We start from the raw sequence: 14,819 nt of genomic DNA, 5'->3' as shown, positions 1-14,819 counted from the left end.
CTCTGGTAGTAGAGCGTGGTGAGTGAATGAGTCATATACCAAGTTGGAGTCCCAGTTTCAGACAAAACAATCGTTGAATGAGTGATTGAAAGAGTGACCTTTTGAAGGTTTTCATTGGTGCCCCAAAGCTTTGTGATCAGCAAGATCAAGTCAACAGCAGCCATCATTGGCAGAAAAGTGGTTCTTCTTATCAACAGATAGGGAATATGTCAATGAAAAGACCAAGTCAGATGCTTTGATCTTAGAAATTTTAAACCTACACAAACTGGCAGTTATCTAGAAGTTATTTCATTGTATGCCATAGCATTCTTTGAGATATCAAACTTACTAATATCTAATATGTGGTCCATGTTCAGTTTTCCCAAGTTGTTTTAAATGTCTTTCCACAGCTGACTTGTTTGATGTGGGATACAAAAAGAGTTACACATTGATTGTTTGCTATACTCTTCAGTCTGTTATTTTTCTGTCCCTTCCTCCTTTTATATGCCATTTATTTTGTGGAGAAATTGGGTGCTTTGTTGTGGGATTTAAAAATTCTAGGTGTGGCTGATTGCTTCCTGCAGTTGGTATTTAGTTTGGCAGCATCAAATCCCTGTCTCTTAAGAACTGGAACTTGGATCTTCATTAGACTTGGGGTCAGGTTTTTTTTGTAAGACCACATCGGTGGTGCTGCTGGCTCTCGCAGTACTTTACATAGAGTTTATTGTCTTGCACACTCATTTTAGTGATCTTACAATTGCTTTATGAATTTGGTTGCTAATAACCCTTTTACCCTTTTTTCAGATAATCTTGACTCTCTGCTCTCAGACTACGACATCCTTTCTCTGTCTAATATCCAGCAGCACTCAGTGAGGAAAAGGGGTCTGCAGGCCTCTACGCATTTAGAAACACTACTCACGTTTTCAGCTCTGAAAAGGTAATTTGAATTATTGAGTAATGTTATGTCATTGGCAGCTCAGTGTGTCAAAAGTGTATAGAAAAGCAGGTCTATGGAAATCTCAGGAAATTCTGTGTTAAAGATTTGCAGTTGATGCAATGACTTCAAAAATTTTCAACTTTTTTTTGTTTTCTGTTTTCATATATAGCTCATACACTCTAATGCTTATTTTACAAGTCATACTGGCAAGTATTTAAACCAAAGTAAATAAGTATTCAAAGTTCATCATGTTTAACGGTATGCTTATGAAATTTTAACAGAATTTAAATTAATTGGATGCTTATACTGTACATATTTCTCTTTCATGTTTCATAGATGGCAATCATTAATTAAGAAAATGTTCAGGGCTGGGGCCTGGCTCAGGTGGTAAAGTGCCTGCCTAGCAAGTCTAAGGTACTGAGTTCAAAACTCAGTATTGTGTGTCGGGAAATTTTGTAATTTATTTTACAGAGTTTTTTGCTTTTAATTATTTAATAGGAAATGTATTTTCCAATTTATGAGAATTTTGTATCAAATGCTTTAAAATAGGTTGTTTAATTTCAACTCCAAACTAGTCAGTTAATAGGTTATATCTTTCCATTTGTAGTTAGGTGCTTACTTAGGAACAGAGATCAAGGCCAAGGTCAAACTAGATGGTAGGTAGAGTGAGATTTGCCAGATTTTCTAGCTCTAAATTCCTTACCTTTTCTGGGTCACTGAAGTAATTAGGGTGTATTATGGCTGTCCTTACCTTAGTGTAGCCAATTGGTTTGTTTGTTTGTGTTTCCTGGTCCTAGGGCTTGAACTGTGGACCTGGGCTGTGTCCCTGAGCTTCTTTTGCTCAAGGTTATCACTGTACCACTTGAACTACTGGGCCACCTCTGGTTTTTTCTGTGATTAATTGGAGATAAGAGTCTCATGGACTTTTCTGCCCTGGCTGGCTTAAAACGGTGATCCTGAGATCTCAGCCTCCTGAGAAGCTAGGATTAAAGTTGTAAGCCATTGGCCCTGGGCTGAAGCCATTTTTTATTTGGTAGTGATGGGGAGTGAAAAGATGCTATTTTTTTTTTAAGTTTTACCATTTTTATTTATTGTCTGGTACTAGGGCTTGAACTTAGGTCCTCACACTCCCACAGGATTTTTTCTACTCAGGGCTTGTGCTCTATCACTTGGGCTACACCTCCAGCCTGGCTTTTTTTTGGTACTGGTACTGGGGATGAACTCGGACCCTTGCACTTTCACTTGGATTTATTTTGCTCAGGCTGGCAAGCTACCACTTGAGCCATGCCTCTGCTTCCCAGCCTGTCTTTTGCTGGTTAACTGGAGATGAAGTCTCATGGACTTCTCTTCTTCAGACTGTTATCTTCAGATCTTAGCCTCCTGAGTGGCTAGGCATGAGCTACCAGCACCAGGCGAATAGTCTGGTTTTAAATAATTTAAACCAAGATTACATTAAATTAAATAGGGATGTGACTAGTAGCTATTAAGAAGCACGAAAGAATTCCAAAAGCTTATATGAACTGAAGCAGTTTGTTGCTTTGTTTCTGTTTTTAATTGTGCTAGTTCTGGGGCTTGTTGAACTCAGGGTCTCATGCTCTCTCTCAGCTTTTTCACTCAAGTCTGGCACTCTATCACTTGAGCTCTACTTCCAGCTTATTGGTGGTTAATTGGAGGTAAGAGTCTCTTGGATTTGTTTGTTTGAGCTGGCTTCAAGCCATGATCCTCAGAGCACAGCCTTCTGAGACCTCAGATAATAAGAGTGAGCCACAGGCACTCAGTGGATTGAAGTAGTTTTGTGAAGAGAAGAAACATTAAAATTTACCATGCAAGTTACTTTTCCTCTTTGGTGTAAATCCACAAATACTTATTCCAGAGTAAGGAATGATTGCAACTATTGTTTGGTACTTTTTTTTTTTTTGGCAGGTCCTGATCCTTGAACTCTGGTCCTAGGTATTGTCCCTAAGCTCCATTTACTCAAGGCTAGCACTCGCTAGCACTCTACCACTTGAGCTACAGCACCACTTTCTGATTTTTCAGTGATTAATTGGAGATAAGAGTCTCAGGAACTTCCTGTCAGAGCTGGCTTTGAACCATGATCCTCAGATCTCAGCCTCCTGAGTAGCTACAGGCTACTCAGGCTGCCTGACTTGTTTTGATACTTTTTATAATGTTATTGGTTTTTTTTTTTTTTTTTTTTTTTTTGGTCGGTCGTGGGGCTTGAACTCTGGGCCTGGGCGCTGTCCCTCAGCTCTTCAGCTCAAGGCGAGCGCTCTACCACTTGAGCTACAACGCCACTTCCGGTTTTGTGGTGGTTTATTGGAGATAGGAGTTTCACGGTCTCTCCTGCCCGGGCTGGCTTTGAACCGCGATCCTCAGATCTCAGCCTCCTGAGTAGCTAGGATTACAGGCGTGAGCCACCAGTGCCCGCTTTTTGTTTTTTTTTTAAGAGCATAGTGTGGTGGCTTATTCCTGTAATCTCAGCTGATGAAGAAATGCAGTTCCCACAAAATGGACCATTAAGAAGCTGGTGTGGCACCATGTACCATAATTGCAGTGCTTAGAGGCTTCAGCAGAAGGATTGGGCATTTTGGACCAGCTTGGGCTGCATAGCAAGATCTTGTCTCACAAAACAAAAATAGATAATAGTGGTAATTCAAACTGGCTAAAACTGGTTGTTACTGTAAATTCTCAAAAACGAAAGTCAGAAAGACAAAATTGTCAGACATCTGCAAATTAATGACTCCACATAATTTTGGGAAAAAAAAGTAAAATGAACTTTAATTGATAAAAAAAAAATCCTATTGGGGCTGGGAAGGTGGCTCAGTGGTAGAGTGCTTGCCTTGCATGCATGAGGCCCTGGGTTCAATTCCTCAGCACCACATAAGCAAAAAGAAAAAAGCCGGAAGTGGCGCTGTGGCTCAAGTGGTAGAGTGCTAACCTTGAACCGAAGAGCTGAGGGACAGCGCCCAGGCCCAGAGTTCAGGCCCCACGACTGGATCCCCCTCCCCCCCAAAAAAAATCCTTTTAGAGCTAGGTGCCCTGTGGTTCATGCCTGTAATCCTAGCTACTCAGGAGGCTGAGATCTGAGGATCATGGTTCAAAGCCAGCCAGGGCAGAAAAGTCCATCAGAATCTGATCTCTAATAAACCACTAGAAAACTGGAAGTGGCGTTGTGGCTCAAGAGGTAGAATGCTCACCTTGAGCTAAAGAGCGCAGGAACAGCACCCAGGCCCAGAAGTTCAAGCCCCACGACCAACCCCCCCCCCCCCAAAAAAAAAAAAATCCTATTAAGTTTTATAACTCAGTGTTAAGAATGGAAAATATAAAAAACATGTTGGGGCTGAAGGTATTTCTTAGGTAAAAGAGTGCCAGCCTAGCTCGAATAAGGTGCCAAGTTCAGTTTCCAGCACCCCAAAATTAAATAAACAACCCTAATTAAACAGAAAGCACTATAAACTTCCACTATTACTTGGTGTTTGTTTTTACTGTAAAGCAGATTCCCCCCCCCCCCCACTTCCCTGAACTTTGACCCCCTTTATCCCCTCAAGGCTAGCACTCTACCACTTTGAGCCACAGTGCTACCAGGTAGTTAATTGGAAACAAGAGTCTCAATTGGAAATAAGAGTCTCATGGACTTTCCTTTGAATCATGATCTTCAGACCTCAGCTTCCTGAGTAGCTAGGATTACAGGCGTGAGCCACCAGTGCCCAGCTTGTGAAGCACATTTTTGGTGTAGGAAATTCAGAATGCAATAATGACTTGCATGAGGATATTGAAAACAATATTACGATTCATAGCTTTGAAAGTAATAGGTGTATTAAAAAGGTGTTTTTCCTCTCAAGTCCTCAGCATGAGTGATGGTGAAAAAGTGCCCACTAACACTAGTTGGAAGACACATTTTTGATTTTTTTTTCCCTGCTTATGTGGTGCTGAGGAATCAAACCCAGGGCCTCATGCATGCAAGGCAAGCACTCTACCACTGAGCCACCTTCCCAACGAAGAAACATTTTTGAAAGCGAGAGCTGGGTGCCGGCTCATATATGTAATTCTGGGTCCTCAGGCGGCTGAGAATCTGAGGATTGTGGATTGGAGCCATCCTGGGCAGAAATGTCTCTATGAGGCTCTTATCTCCAATTAATCACTAAAAAATCAGAAGTGATGATGTGGGGCAAAGTGGTAGAGCGCTAGCTTTGAACAAAAGAGCTCAGGAATAGCATCCAGGCCCTAAGTTCAAGTCCCACAATGGGGGGAAAAAAAAAAGAAAAATTCCTAAGTTTTATGATATCTTGTTCTATTATGTGTCTTTTTCACTCTGGCCATTAAAAACATTGCAAGGAAACTAACATTGCCTTGTATGTACAAAAGGTTAAAAACAATTTGTTGCTATGGAGATAATCCCAGTCTGGATTTCTTGGTAGTTGTAAGACTTAGGTAGATCCCAAGGGAAAGTAATATTTCACATTTTCCCCATAGCTGACAAGATTTGTGTCTCTTGAGATGAATGGCATATCTTTTTGGTCTTTGGTGTGCATGGGTATGCATTGGAAAGGCTTTTCTGTTCTATGTCAGAACAGAAAAAAATGTTTAGAGAACAAAAAGAGAAAGGAATAGAAAGTGCATTTTTTTTTTTTTTTTTTTTGGGTCAGTCATGGGGCTTGAACTCTGGGCCTGGTCACTGTCCCTCAGCTCTTCAGCTCAAGGCAAGCACTCTACCACTTGAACCACAGCGCCACTTCCGGTTTTCTAGTGGTTTATTGGAGATAGGAGTCTCACGGTCTTTTCTGCCCAGGCTGGCTTTGAACCTCGGTCCTCAGATCTCAGCCTCCTGAGTAGCTAGGATTACAGGCGTGAGCCACCAGCGCCTGGCAGGAGTACATATTTTAATGTCTGCTTTGGAGACTTCATATTTATTTCCCTGGTGGTAATTGTGGTTTAATTATTTTCAAGATCTTTTAGAAGAAGGAAAGAGTGTTTTTAAATACACAAGCAACAATTTATTAATTTTGCACCACAGGAAGTGTGTTCCAGTCATATCTACAGCTTGGTTGCTAGAGGTGGTAGCGTGCAAGAATATGAAACAAAGGAAGTTCTGTGTCCAGTTTCAGAATGGAATAGCTGTGTAACCTGAGTGATAATTTCTGTGCCTTAGCTTTTGCTTGTGTAAAGTGGAGATTATTTATACACATAGAGTGCCTGACAGTGGGTAGTTGTTCAATTAATGGTATATAGTAAAAATAGTCTTAAATACTAATTTTTCCAGTTAGTGGTACTCCATTTACCCAGATCTGTGTGTTTCATTACTCCGTTTCCAGAAAAGAGGAATATGTATGCTTTTTGGATGCTCCCTGCCTTGTATTGTTCATTTCTTCTGGAATAAGCTGCTACAACTAACCTAGTTAATCAATTTACCTTTACGGAGATGTTTTACTCCACTTCTCTAGAGAAATGTTACTTGTAACTTGGAAATTCTTCTAAAATTTATGGTTTTTAGAAAAATGTAAATTAGCGCTATCAGGTTGATAGCTAACATTAAAAAAAAAAAATCAAGCTGGGTGCTGGTGGCTCACACCTGTAATCCTAGCTACTCAGGAGGCTGAGATCAAAGGATTGTGGTTCAAAGCCAGCCCTGGCAGGAAAGTCTGTGAGATTCTTATTTCCAGTTAACCACCAGAAAACTGGAAATGGCGCTGTGGCTCAAAGTGGTAGAGTGCTAGCCTTGAGCGAAGAGCTCAGGAACAGCACTCAGGCCCTGAGTTTAAGACTCACAACTGACACAAAAAAAGAAAGAAAAAATCAGGCCTCTATTCAATGTACTTAATCTATAAATTTATTCTTTCTTTAGGCATTTTAAATTATACCTGACATCAAGTACTGAACGCTTTTCACGGAATTTCAAAGTGGTGGTGGTAGATGGTAAAGATGAAAGCGAGTATAATGTAAAATGGCAGGACTTCTTCAGTGGACATGTGGTTGGTGAGTGCAGAGCTCTGTTCTGCTTTGTGTCTTCAAGTCTTAGATCTTCTAAATACTCCTTTTCTTTCCTTAAAAATTGCAAATAAAGCTGGGCGCTGGTGGCTCATGCTTATAATCCTAGCTACTCAGGAGGCTGAGATCTGAGGATTGCGGTTCAAAGCCAGCCCGGGCAGGAGACAAAAACCACCAGAAAACCGGAAGTGGCGCTGTAGCTCAAGTGGTAGAGCGCTCGCCTTGAGCTGAAGAGCTGAGGGACAGCACCCAGGCCCAGAGTTCAAGCCCCACAACTGACAAAAAAACAAAAAATTGCAAATAAAAAGTTTAATTTTAGAAACTGAGTTTTCCATATATAGTAAGCACACTAAAGTGTACTTTATGCAAATTTAGACTAGTCATAGTTTGTCATCCTTTTTGCTATGACAGAATTCTCAGGAAACAATGTGAAAGAGAAAGGTTCATTTTGGTTCATGGTTCCAGTGGCTGTTTCCATGTGTTGGACCTGTGGTGCGGCAGAGACACCATGGTGTCAGAAGCCTGTGGTGGAGGAGGCTCTTCTCACAGCAGCCACAAAGCATCGAGGTGGGGGGGGGGGGGGTTGAGAGGGAGTGGGAGGGAGTGGTGTAGGACAAGGTACACCCTTCAGAGGCACACCCTCATGACCTACTTCTGCAACCAGGCCATATGTCCTAATGGCCCACAGAGCAGTGAGTACTAGTGGTTAATCTGTGGATGAAGTTAGAACCCACATTATCTAGTTGCCTCTAAATCTTGGGCAACCAGCCTTTTCATGCATGAACTTTTGGGGGATATCAGATTAAAATTATGATGGGTCTTCAAATCTAAGTTGAAGTTGTCTTGTCTGGTGGGTAGGAGTAAAGGAGTGTCATAGGAATGCTGTTCTGTGAGCGGTTTTTTGAGCTATGCAAATTGGGAAGCAGAACTGTTCTAAGAATAGAAAGTAGGTACTTTCTACTATGTCACACTTGCTGGCTAAGTTGATGACAAAATGAATTTCCTCTCAAGTGGTAAGAATTTAACTTTCTTTTTTAGGCAAGGATTGTGCTTTTCTTAGATTTAAATAGGGAAGGTAGATAAAATTTACTTTATGCTCTTATTATGTATCTAGTTGTGAGAAAGTACCAAACAAGCATTGCAGTTTACCTTTTGGACTGTGTTCTTCAATAAGAAAAAGAAGTAGGATCTAGCACCAGGGCTCATGCCTTGTAATCCTAGCTACTCAGAAGTCTGAGATATGGAAGATAGAAATTCAAAGCCAGTTCAGGCAGAAAAGTCTGCAAGACTACATCTTCAGTTTACCAGCAAAATGGCAGCTTGGAGGCATAGTTCAAATGGTGGAATGCCAACCATAAGCAAGAAAGCCATGCCCTGCTACTGTCATGCCCTCCTTCCCCCCCAAAAAGACATCACAATCTCCAAATAGTACAGTTTAAGATCTGTATATTCTAGGTCACACCTCTGCCTGCTCTTAGTTCTTCTCCACCAAATTTGGGTTGCATTACTCCAGAAGAACATCTGCAGAATTAGATGTTTGTTAATTATGGGAATGGAAAGTTTTACTTGACTTGAGGCTGCTCTTTTGGAGGTGAGAATTACCTAGCTTCTGGGTCTTCTTTGTTGTTTTGGTGCCACTACTGGGGCCTGAACTTAGACACTCTTGCTCAGCTTTCTTGCTCTCTGCTGATGCTCCAACATTTGCTCTACCAGTCTAGCATTTTTGCTGGTTATTTTGAAGATGGATACTCGTAGGCTTTTCTGCCTGGGCTGGCTTCAAACCACAATCCTCCTGTTCTCTGCCTCCTGAGGAGGATTGCAGGCATGAGACACCGGTGTATGGCTTGTCCTCCATTTTTTTGCAGAGCTCTCAAGGTGAATGCAAGTGTGATGAACAGTTTGATTGATTTTTCTTTATTGTTAGTAATGCATAGTTTATGGTATTGAAAAAACATGTTTTTGGTTTTTTTTTTCTGTCAAGGTGAGCCTGACTCTAAGGTTCTGGCCCACATAGGAGATGATGATGTTACAATAAGAATCTACACAGACGGGGCAGAATATAACATAGAGGTAAGTTTATATAAAATTTTATTTTTATTTTTTTGTTGGTCATGGGGCTTGAACTCTGGGCTTGGGTGCTCTCCCTCAGCTCTTCAGTTCAATACTACCGCTTTACCACTTGAGCCACAGTGCTACTTCCGGTTTTTTCTGTTTATGTGGTGTTGAGTCGAACCCAAGGCCTCATGCATGAGAGGCAAGCACCCTACCACTGAGCCCACCTTCCCAGCCCTAAATTTTAATTTTTTAGTGGCTTATATATCTGAGTTTTAAAAAGCATCTCAGTTGTTTAAAATGCAAAAGTTGTAATTGGTCATTCTTTTCTGCTTAAATTTAAGGTTTTTTTTTTTCTTTTTGAACTAGGGAAGTAGATGACTGTACAGAACAAGAATATTTTTTGCATCGCTAAGAAGCTATCATTGGGTGTACTCTGTTTCCTAGTACATAATAGAAGCACACGTTGGGGTGGGCTTAGGAAGAGAAAACTCATTGTAAGATTCTTTGTCGAGTGGTCTTACTGTAAGAGTATTTCAAAAGATGATAGTCAAGTCTTATTTCTCTGTTAGGCACTCTGGGAATTCTAGGTTAATAAAAGGCTGATAGAAGCTGGGTGCTGGTGGCTCATGCCTGTAATAGTAGCTACTCAGTAGGCTGAGATCTGAGGGTTGCAGTACAAAGCCAACCTGCTAGAAAGTCCATGAGCCTCTTATGGACAGTTTACTAGAAAACTGGAAGTGGAGCTGTGGCTCAGAGTGATAGAGTGCTTGCTACTCTTGAGCAGAAAAGCTCATAGACAGTGCCCAGGCCCTGAGTTCAAGCTCCACAACTGACCCTCCCCCCCAAAAAACAAGCAAGCAAACAAAAAAAGGCTGATAGTTTTAGTCTGAGAAGTTAAAAGAATCTCTGTGCACTCTTTAACCAAATAGTAGAAACAAGAGCAAAGTAACCAAATTAATATCAGGCACAAATCCACATGTCAGAGGCTAGCCTAGAAAACAAACTTGCCGTGTATTTGTGGACTGACATGGATTTTGTGTTTTCTTGGAAAATAGGAATCCTTTGGGTAATGGTGAAGATATCACAAAAGCAGATCATTTGCAAGAAAATTATAAGATTGTTCAGCTAGAAATTTTCACGTTTATTTGGTGATAGGGTTAAGCCAGGGTGCTAGTATTATAAATATCCATTTTATTTATTTTATTGGTTGTACTGGAGTATTAACTCAGGGCTTTGCATTTTGTAGGCTGTTGTGCACTCTACCGCTGAGCCTACTCTTCCAGACCTGTAAACATACATGTAATAACATGCAGACTACATGGCCATTAGTCTTTGGTCTATCCATCATTAGGAAGAAGAAATCTATGGCCTTGTAATGTGCTTGTTATAGTCTGTAGATTATTGTTATAGTACCTTTTCAGGTACTATACCTGAAACTCAGTAAATTATCAAAAAGAGAAGCTTTATGGTTCTGAAGGCTGGGAAATCCAAGAGCTTTTTGCTGGCATCTCCTTGATGTGTCTTCTTACAACATTAAGACATGGCAGAGGGTATGCTTGTTAAATTCACTTTTACTTTTATTTTTGCCAGTCATGAGGCTTGAACACTGGGGCCTGGACACTGTCCCTGAACTTTTCAAGGCTAGCACACAACCACTTGAACCATAGTGTAACTTTCAGCTTTTTCTGTTTATATGGACTAAGGAATCGAACCTGGGGCTTCATGCATGCTAGACAAGCACTCTACCACTAAACCACATGCCCAGGCCCTAAATTCACTTATATAACAATGCCACACCCATGAGAACCTGTTCATCTGTGAGTGGTTCATGACCCAGTCACCTTCCAAAGACTCCACTTCAGAGCCTGTTCATGTAAATTGGGGGAGTAAGTTTCCAAAGCATGAATTTTGGGTCACATTCAGACCATAGCAGTTATTGCCAGCCTAGGCAAGAAAGTTCCTGAAACTCTTATCTCCAACTAATCACCAAAAAGCTGAAAGAAGAGCTGTGCTCAAGTAGTAGAGCACTAGCCTTGAGCACAAAGCTCAGAGATAGTGCCCAGGACCTGAGTTCAAACCTCAGGACCAGCATAAACGTGTGTGTGCTAACACACACACACACACACACACACACCACACACACACACACACACACACACACTAAGATAAGGGCTGCAGGCATAGTGTAGAGGTAGAGGATTTGCCCAACACACACACACACACACACACACACACACACACACTCACTCACTCACTCACTCTCTAAGATGAGGGCTACAGGCATAGTGTAGAGGACTTGCCCTGCATAAATAAGGCCCTGAGTTTAATCTTCAGTACAAGAAAAACAAATAAAACTGAAATGATTATTCTGCATAAACTGCTAGTAAATTTGATCCAGAAATAAATATTGTTTAAGAATAAGTAAAGAATGTTATACTATTGTGGATTTCCTGGATTTTTTCCTCATCTCACCATGTATGTTTTCTGTTTTAGCCACTGTGGAGGTTTGTTAATGATACCAAAGACAAAAGAATGTTAGTTTATAAATCAGAAGATATCAAGAATGTTTCACGCTTGCAGTCTCCAAAAGTGTGTGGTTATGTAAATGTAGATAAGGAAGAGTTGATTCCCAAAGGGCTTATAGACAGAGAGCCACCTCAAGGTAAGACTTCATAAAGTATTTTTCCATAAGAAATAAGCACCTTATAACTTTATTTGCATAGGGATATTTGTATATTTAACATGATTATCTAGTAACTATAGTATTTGGCTTGAAAATAGTTTTGTTCCAGGAATTCTTTTTCTCAGTAATGTAATAGTTGGAAACATTAGAAAACAGTAGGAGCAACAATGATTATACATAAAACGTTTGTCTTAAAAAGTGTAGGGAAGGGGCTGGGCAGGTAGCTCAGTGGTAGAGTGCTTGCCTTGCATGCATGAGGCCCTGGGTTCGATTCCTTAGCACCACATAAGCAGAAAAAGCCAGAAGTGGTGCTGTGGCTCAAGTGGTACAGTGCTAGCCTTGAGCTAAAGAACTGAGGGACAGCATCCAGGTCCAGAGTTCAAGCTCCACAACCGACAAAAAAACAAAAAAAAAGTACCGAGGCTGGGAATGTGGCTTAGAGGTAAAGTGCTTGCCTACCAGGCATGATTGCTCAGTACCACATAAACAGAAAAGGCCAGAAGTGGCGCTGTGGCTCAAGTGGTAGAGTGCTAGCCTTGAGCAAAAGAAGCTCTGAGTTCAAGCCCCAAGACTGGAAAAAAAATGGGGAAAGCTGATGGCTTAAGCCTGTAATCCTAGCTAGTATTCAGGAGGCTGAGATCCGAGGATTGTGGTATGAAGCTACCATGGGCAGGAAAGTTTTTGAGACTCTCATCTCCAATTAATCATAGAAAAAGCCAGAAATTATGCTGTGGCTCAAGTGGTATAGTGCTAACCTTGAGCCAAAGAATCCAGGGACAGTGCCCAGGCCTAGTACCCTCAAAAAAAAAATCTGGGCAAAAGAAAATGAAATTGCTGGAGGCAGAATTCTTAGAAATGTCAAAACAATACTTGTAGAATTCATCCTTAGAGCTCATAAGTAATTTGAGGAGATATGTGGCAAGGTGATGGATGGCAGAGGAGAAAAGTCCATTAACAGAAGAGACTAGACTGTGAAGAGAGGAGGAGAGAACACCAACCAGGAGCTGTGAAGAAGGTGGTGGGGGAGCAGAAAGCCGTAGAGAAACCAGCACAGTCGAAGGAAAGCAGCTAGAAAAAGGCCCAGTGGCTCCCCTTATCTTGGGGGTTGGGTAGGGAATAGTGAGGCACCATCTTGAGACGGTGCTCATTGTTGGAGGCTGAGTTACTCTAGGATCCTGGGAATAAAAAACTATCACAGTCAAAGGAGTCACAGGACACCTTGCCCTAGAGTTTGGGCATAAGTGAATGGCAAGATGTGGTTGAGGAGAGGGAAGTGTTTGACAAGGCACTGCAGAGAATTGAACACTGGGGGCTGTGCTGGGCTGCACTGGGCAAAAAAGAAGCGTGGGTCTCTGCAGACATGCAGCAGAGACATGCAGCAGAGGCACAGTGCAAGACGCTGTTCTGGTCCTCAGAGGAGCGCAGCGTGGCTCACGGCTGGCAGAGGTGCCATTAGAGGCCGCAGGATGCTGAAGGCTTGGGCATGGTAGTTGTTGGGAGTTCCATACCCTCTGATTAGTGGCCTCATCTCTTGAATGAGGCCAGGGTGGCAGCAAGGCCTGGAGCCTAAGGTTTGACTTCATACCCACTCCCCAGGGTCTGCCCCGGTTCCACGCATTGACTGCTGGGCGGGTTACACCCAGACCTCTGTCCTGCAATTCCCACATACACACAGACACACAGAAATAATTGAAAATCCACATTGTATTTTCATAGTTTGTTTTTGTTGCTTGCTGTTTGAGTGTGGTTGTTTGAATTATTTTTAACTTTCTGTTTGTATCGCTTGTTTATCTGATGGAGGTAATTTTGCATTCTCCCTCCTGTTTGTTTCTTAGCTCTGGTTTTCTTCCCTTCCTTTTCTCTGCAGTCACAGTATCTGAGCCACAGCACCCTCCTTTTCAGTATTGAATCTGAAATCATGTCGTCTTCTTCCTATTGCTATCTCACTGCTAATGTGTGAGAGAGAACTACTCTATCCCTAATCCTTCCACTCTTGGCTGGTAACTTGAGTTGCCCCAAGCATCATTCCCTTATTTTGTGTGTGTGTATTGTTTTCATCTCTCTTCCCCCTCTTCCCTCACCATTAATAGATTGTCTCTGTGTTCTCATTAACCTCTTCTGTTAAGCTTCTTTCCATGTGTAAATGCGTGCCTTGTATTGTTCATTGGTGTTAACCCATCAGCCCTGACTCTTCCTGCATCACGAGGGTGTCTGTGACTGTCCTGCATCACGAGGGTGTCTGTGACTGTCCTGCATCACGAGGGTGTCTGTGTCTGTGACTGTCCTGCATCACGAGGGTGTCTGTGACTGTGACTGTCCTGCATCACGAGGGTGTCTGTGACTGTGACTGTCCTGCATCACGAGGGTGTCTGTGACTGTCCTGCATCACGAGGGTGTCTGTGACTGTGACTATCCTGCATCACGAGGGTGTCTGTGACTATCCTGCATCACGAGGGTGTCTGTGACTGTCCTGCATCACGAGGGTGTCTGTGACTGTGACTATCCTGCATCACGAGGGTGTCTGTGACTGTCCTGCATCACGAGGGTGTCTGTGACTGTCCTGCATCACGAGGGTGTCTGTGACTATCCTGCATCACGAGGGTGTCTGTGACTATCCTGCGTCACGAGGTGTCTGTGACTGTGACTGTCCTGCATCACGAGGGTGTCTGTGACTGTGACTGTCCTGCATCACGAGGGTGTCTGTGACTGTCCTGCATCACGAGGGTGTCTGTGTCTGTGACTGTCCTGCATCACGAGGGTGTCTGTGTCTGTCCTGCATCACGAGGGTGTCTGTGACTGTGACTGTCCTGCGTCACGAGGGTGTCTGTGACTGTGACTGTCCTGCATCACGAGGGTGTCTGTGACTGTGACTATCCTGCATCATGAGGGTGTCTGTGACTGTGACTATCCTGCATCACGAGGGTGTCTGTGTCTGTGACTGTCCTGCATCACGAGGGTGTCTGTGTCTGTCCTGCATCACGAGGGTGTCTGTGACTGTGACTATCCTGCACCACGAGGGTGTCTGTGACTGTGACTGTCCTGCATCACAAGGGTGTCTGTGACTGTGACTTTCCTGCATCACGAGGGTGTCTGTGTCTGTGACTATCCTGCATCACGAGGGTGTCTGTGTCTGTGACGGTCCTGCATCACGAGGGTGTCTGTGTCTGTCCTGCATCACGA

At 42.6% G+C, this 14,819-nt stretch overlaps 1 protein-coding gene across 2 annotated transcripts in view; it reads left to right on the top strand.

The window, feature by feature from the left end:
* The window catches only part of Adam17 (ADAM metallopeptidase domain 17), a 59,040-nt gene that overhangs the window by 14,567 nt on the left and 29,654 nt on the right, over nucleotides 1–14,819 (top strand). Inside the window, exons 2-5 of one of the 2 annotated variants that reach the window (XM_042680751.1) lie at nucleotides 784–916; nucleotides 6,759–6,889; nucleotides 8,883–8,971; nucleotides 11,450–11,618. In XM_042680751.1, coding sequence (XP_042536685.1) covers nucleotides 784–916; nucleotides 6,759–6,889; nucleotides 8,883–8,971; nucleotides 11,450–11,618 — 522 coding nt within the window. Of the gene's footprint in view, nucleotides 1–783; nucleotides 917–6,758; nucleotides 6,890–8,882; nucleotides 8,972–11,449; nucleotides 11,619–14,819 lie in introns of those variants that run through there. The other variant, XM_042680753.1, reaches the window with a different exon arrangement.

This window comes from Dipodomys spectabilis, unplaced genomic scaffold (genome assembly GCF_019054845.1).
Source record: "Dipodomys spectabilis isolate Male_0828 unplaced genomic scaffold, ASM1905484v1 ptg000066l, whole genome shotgun sequence".
NCBI lineage: Eukaryota > Metazoa > Chordata > Mammalia > Rodentia > Heteromyidae > Dipodomys > Dipodomys spectabilis.
This window is presented reverse-complemented; position numbering and strand designations above follow the sequence as displayed.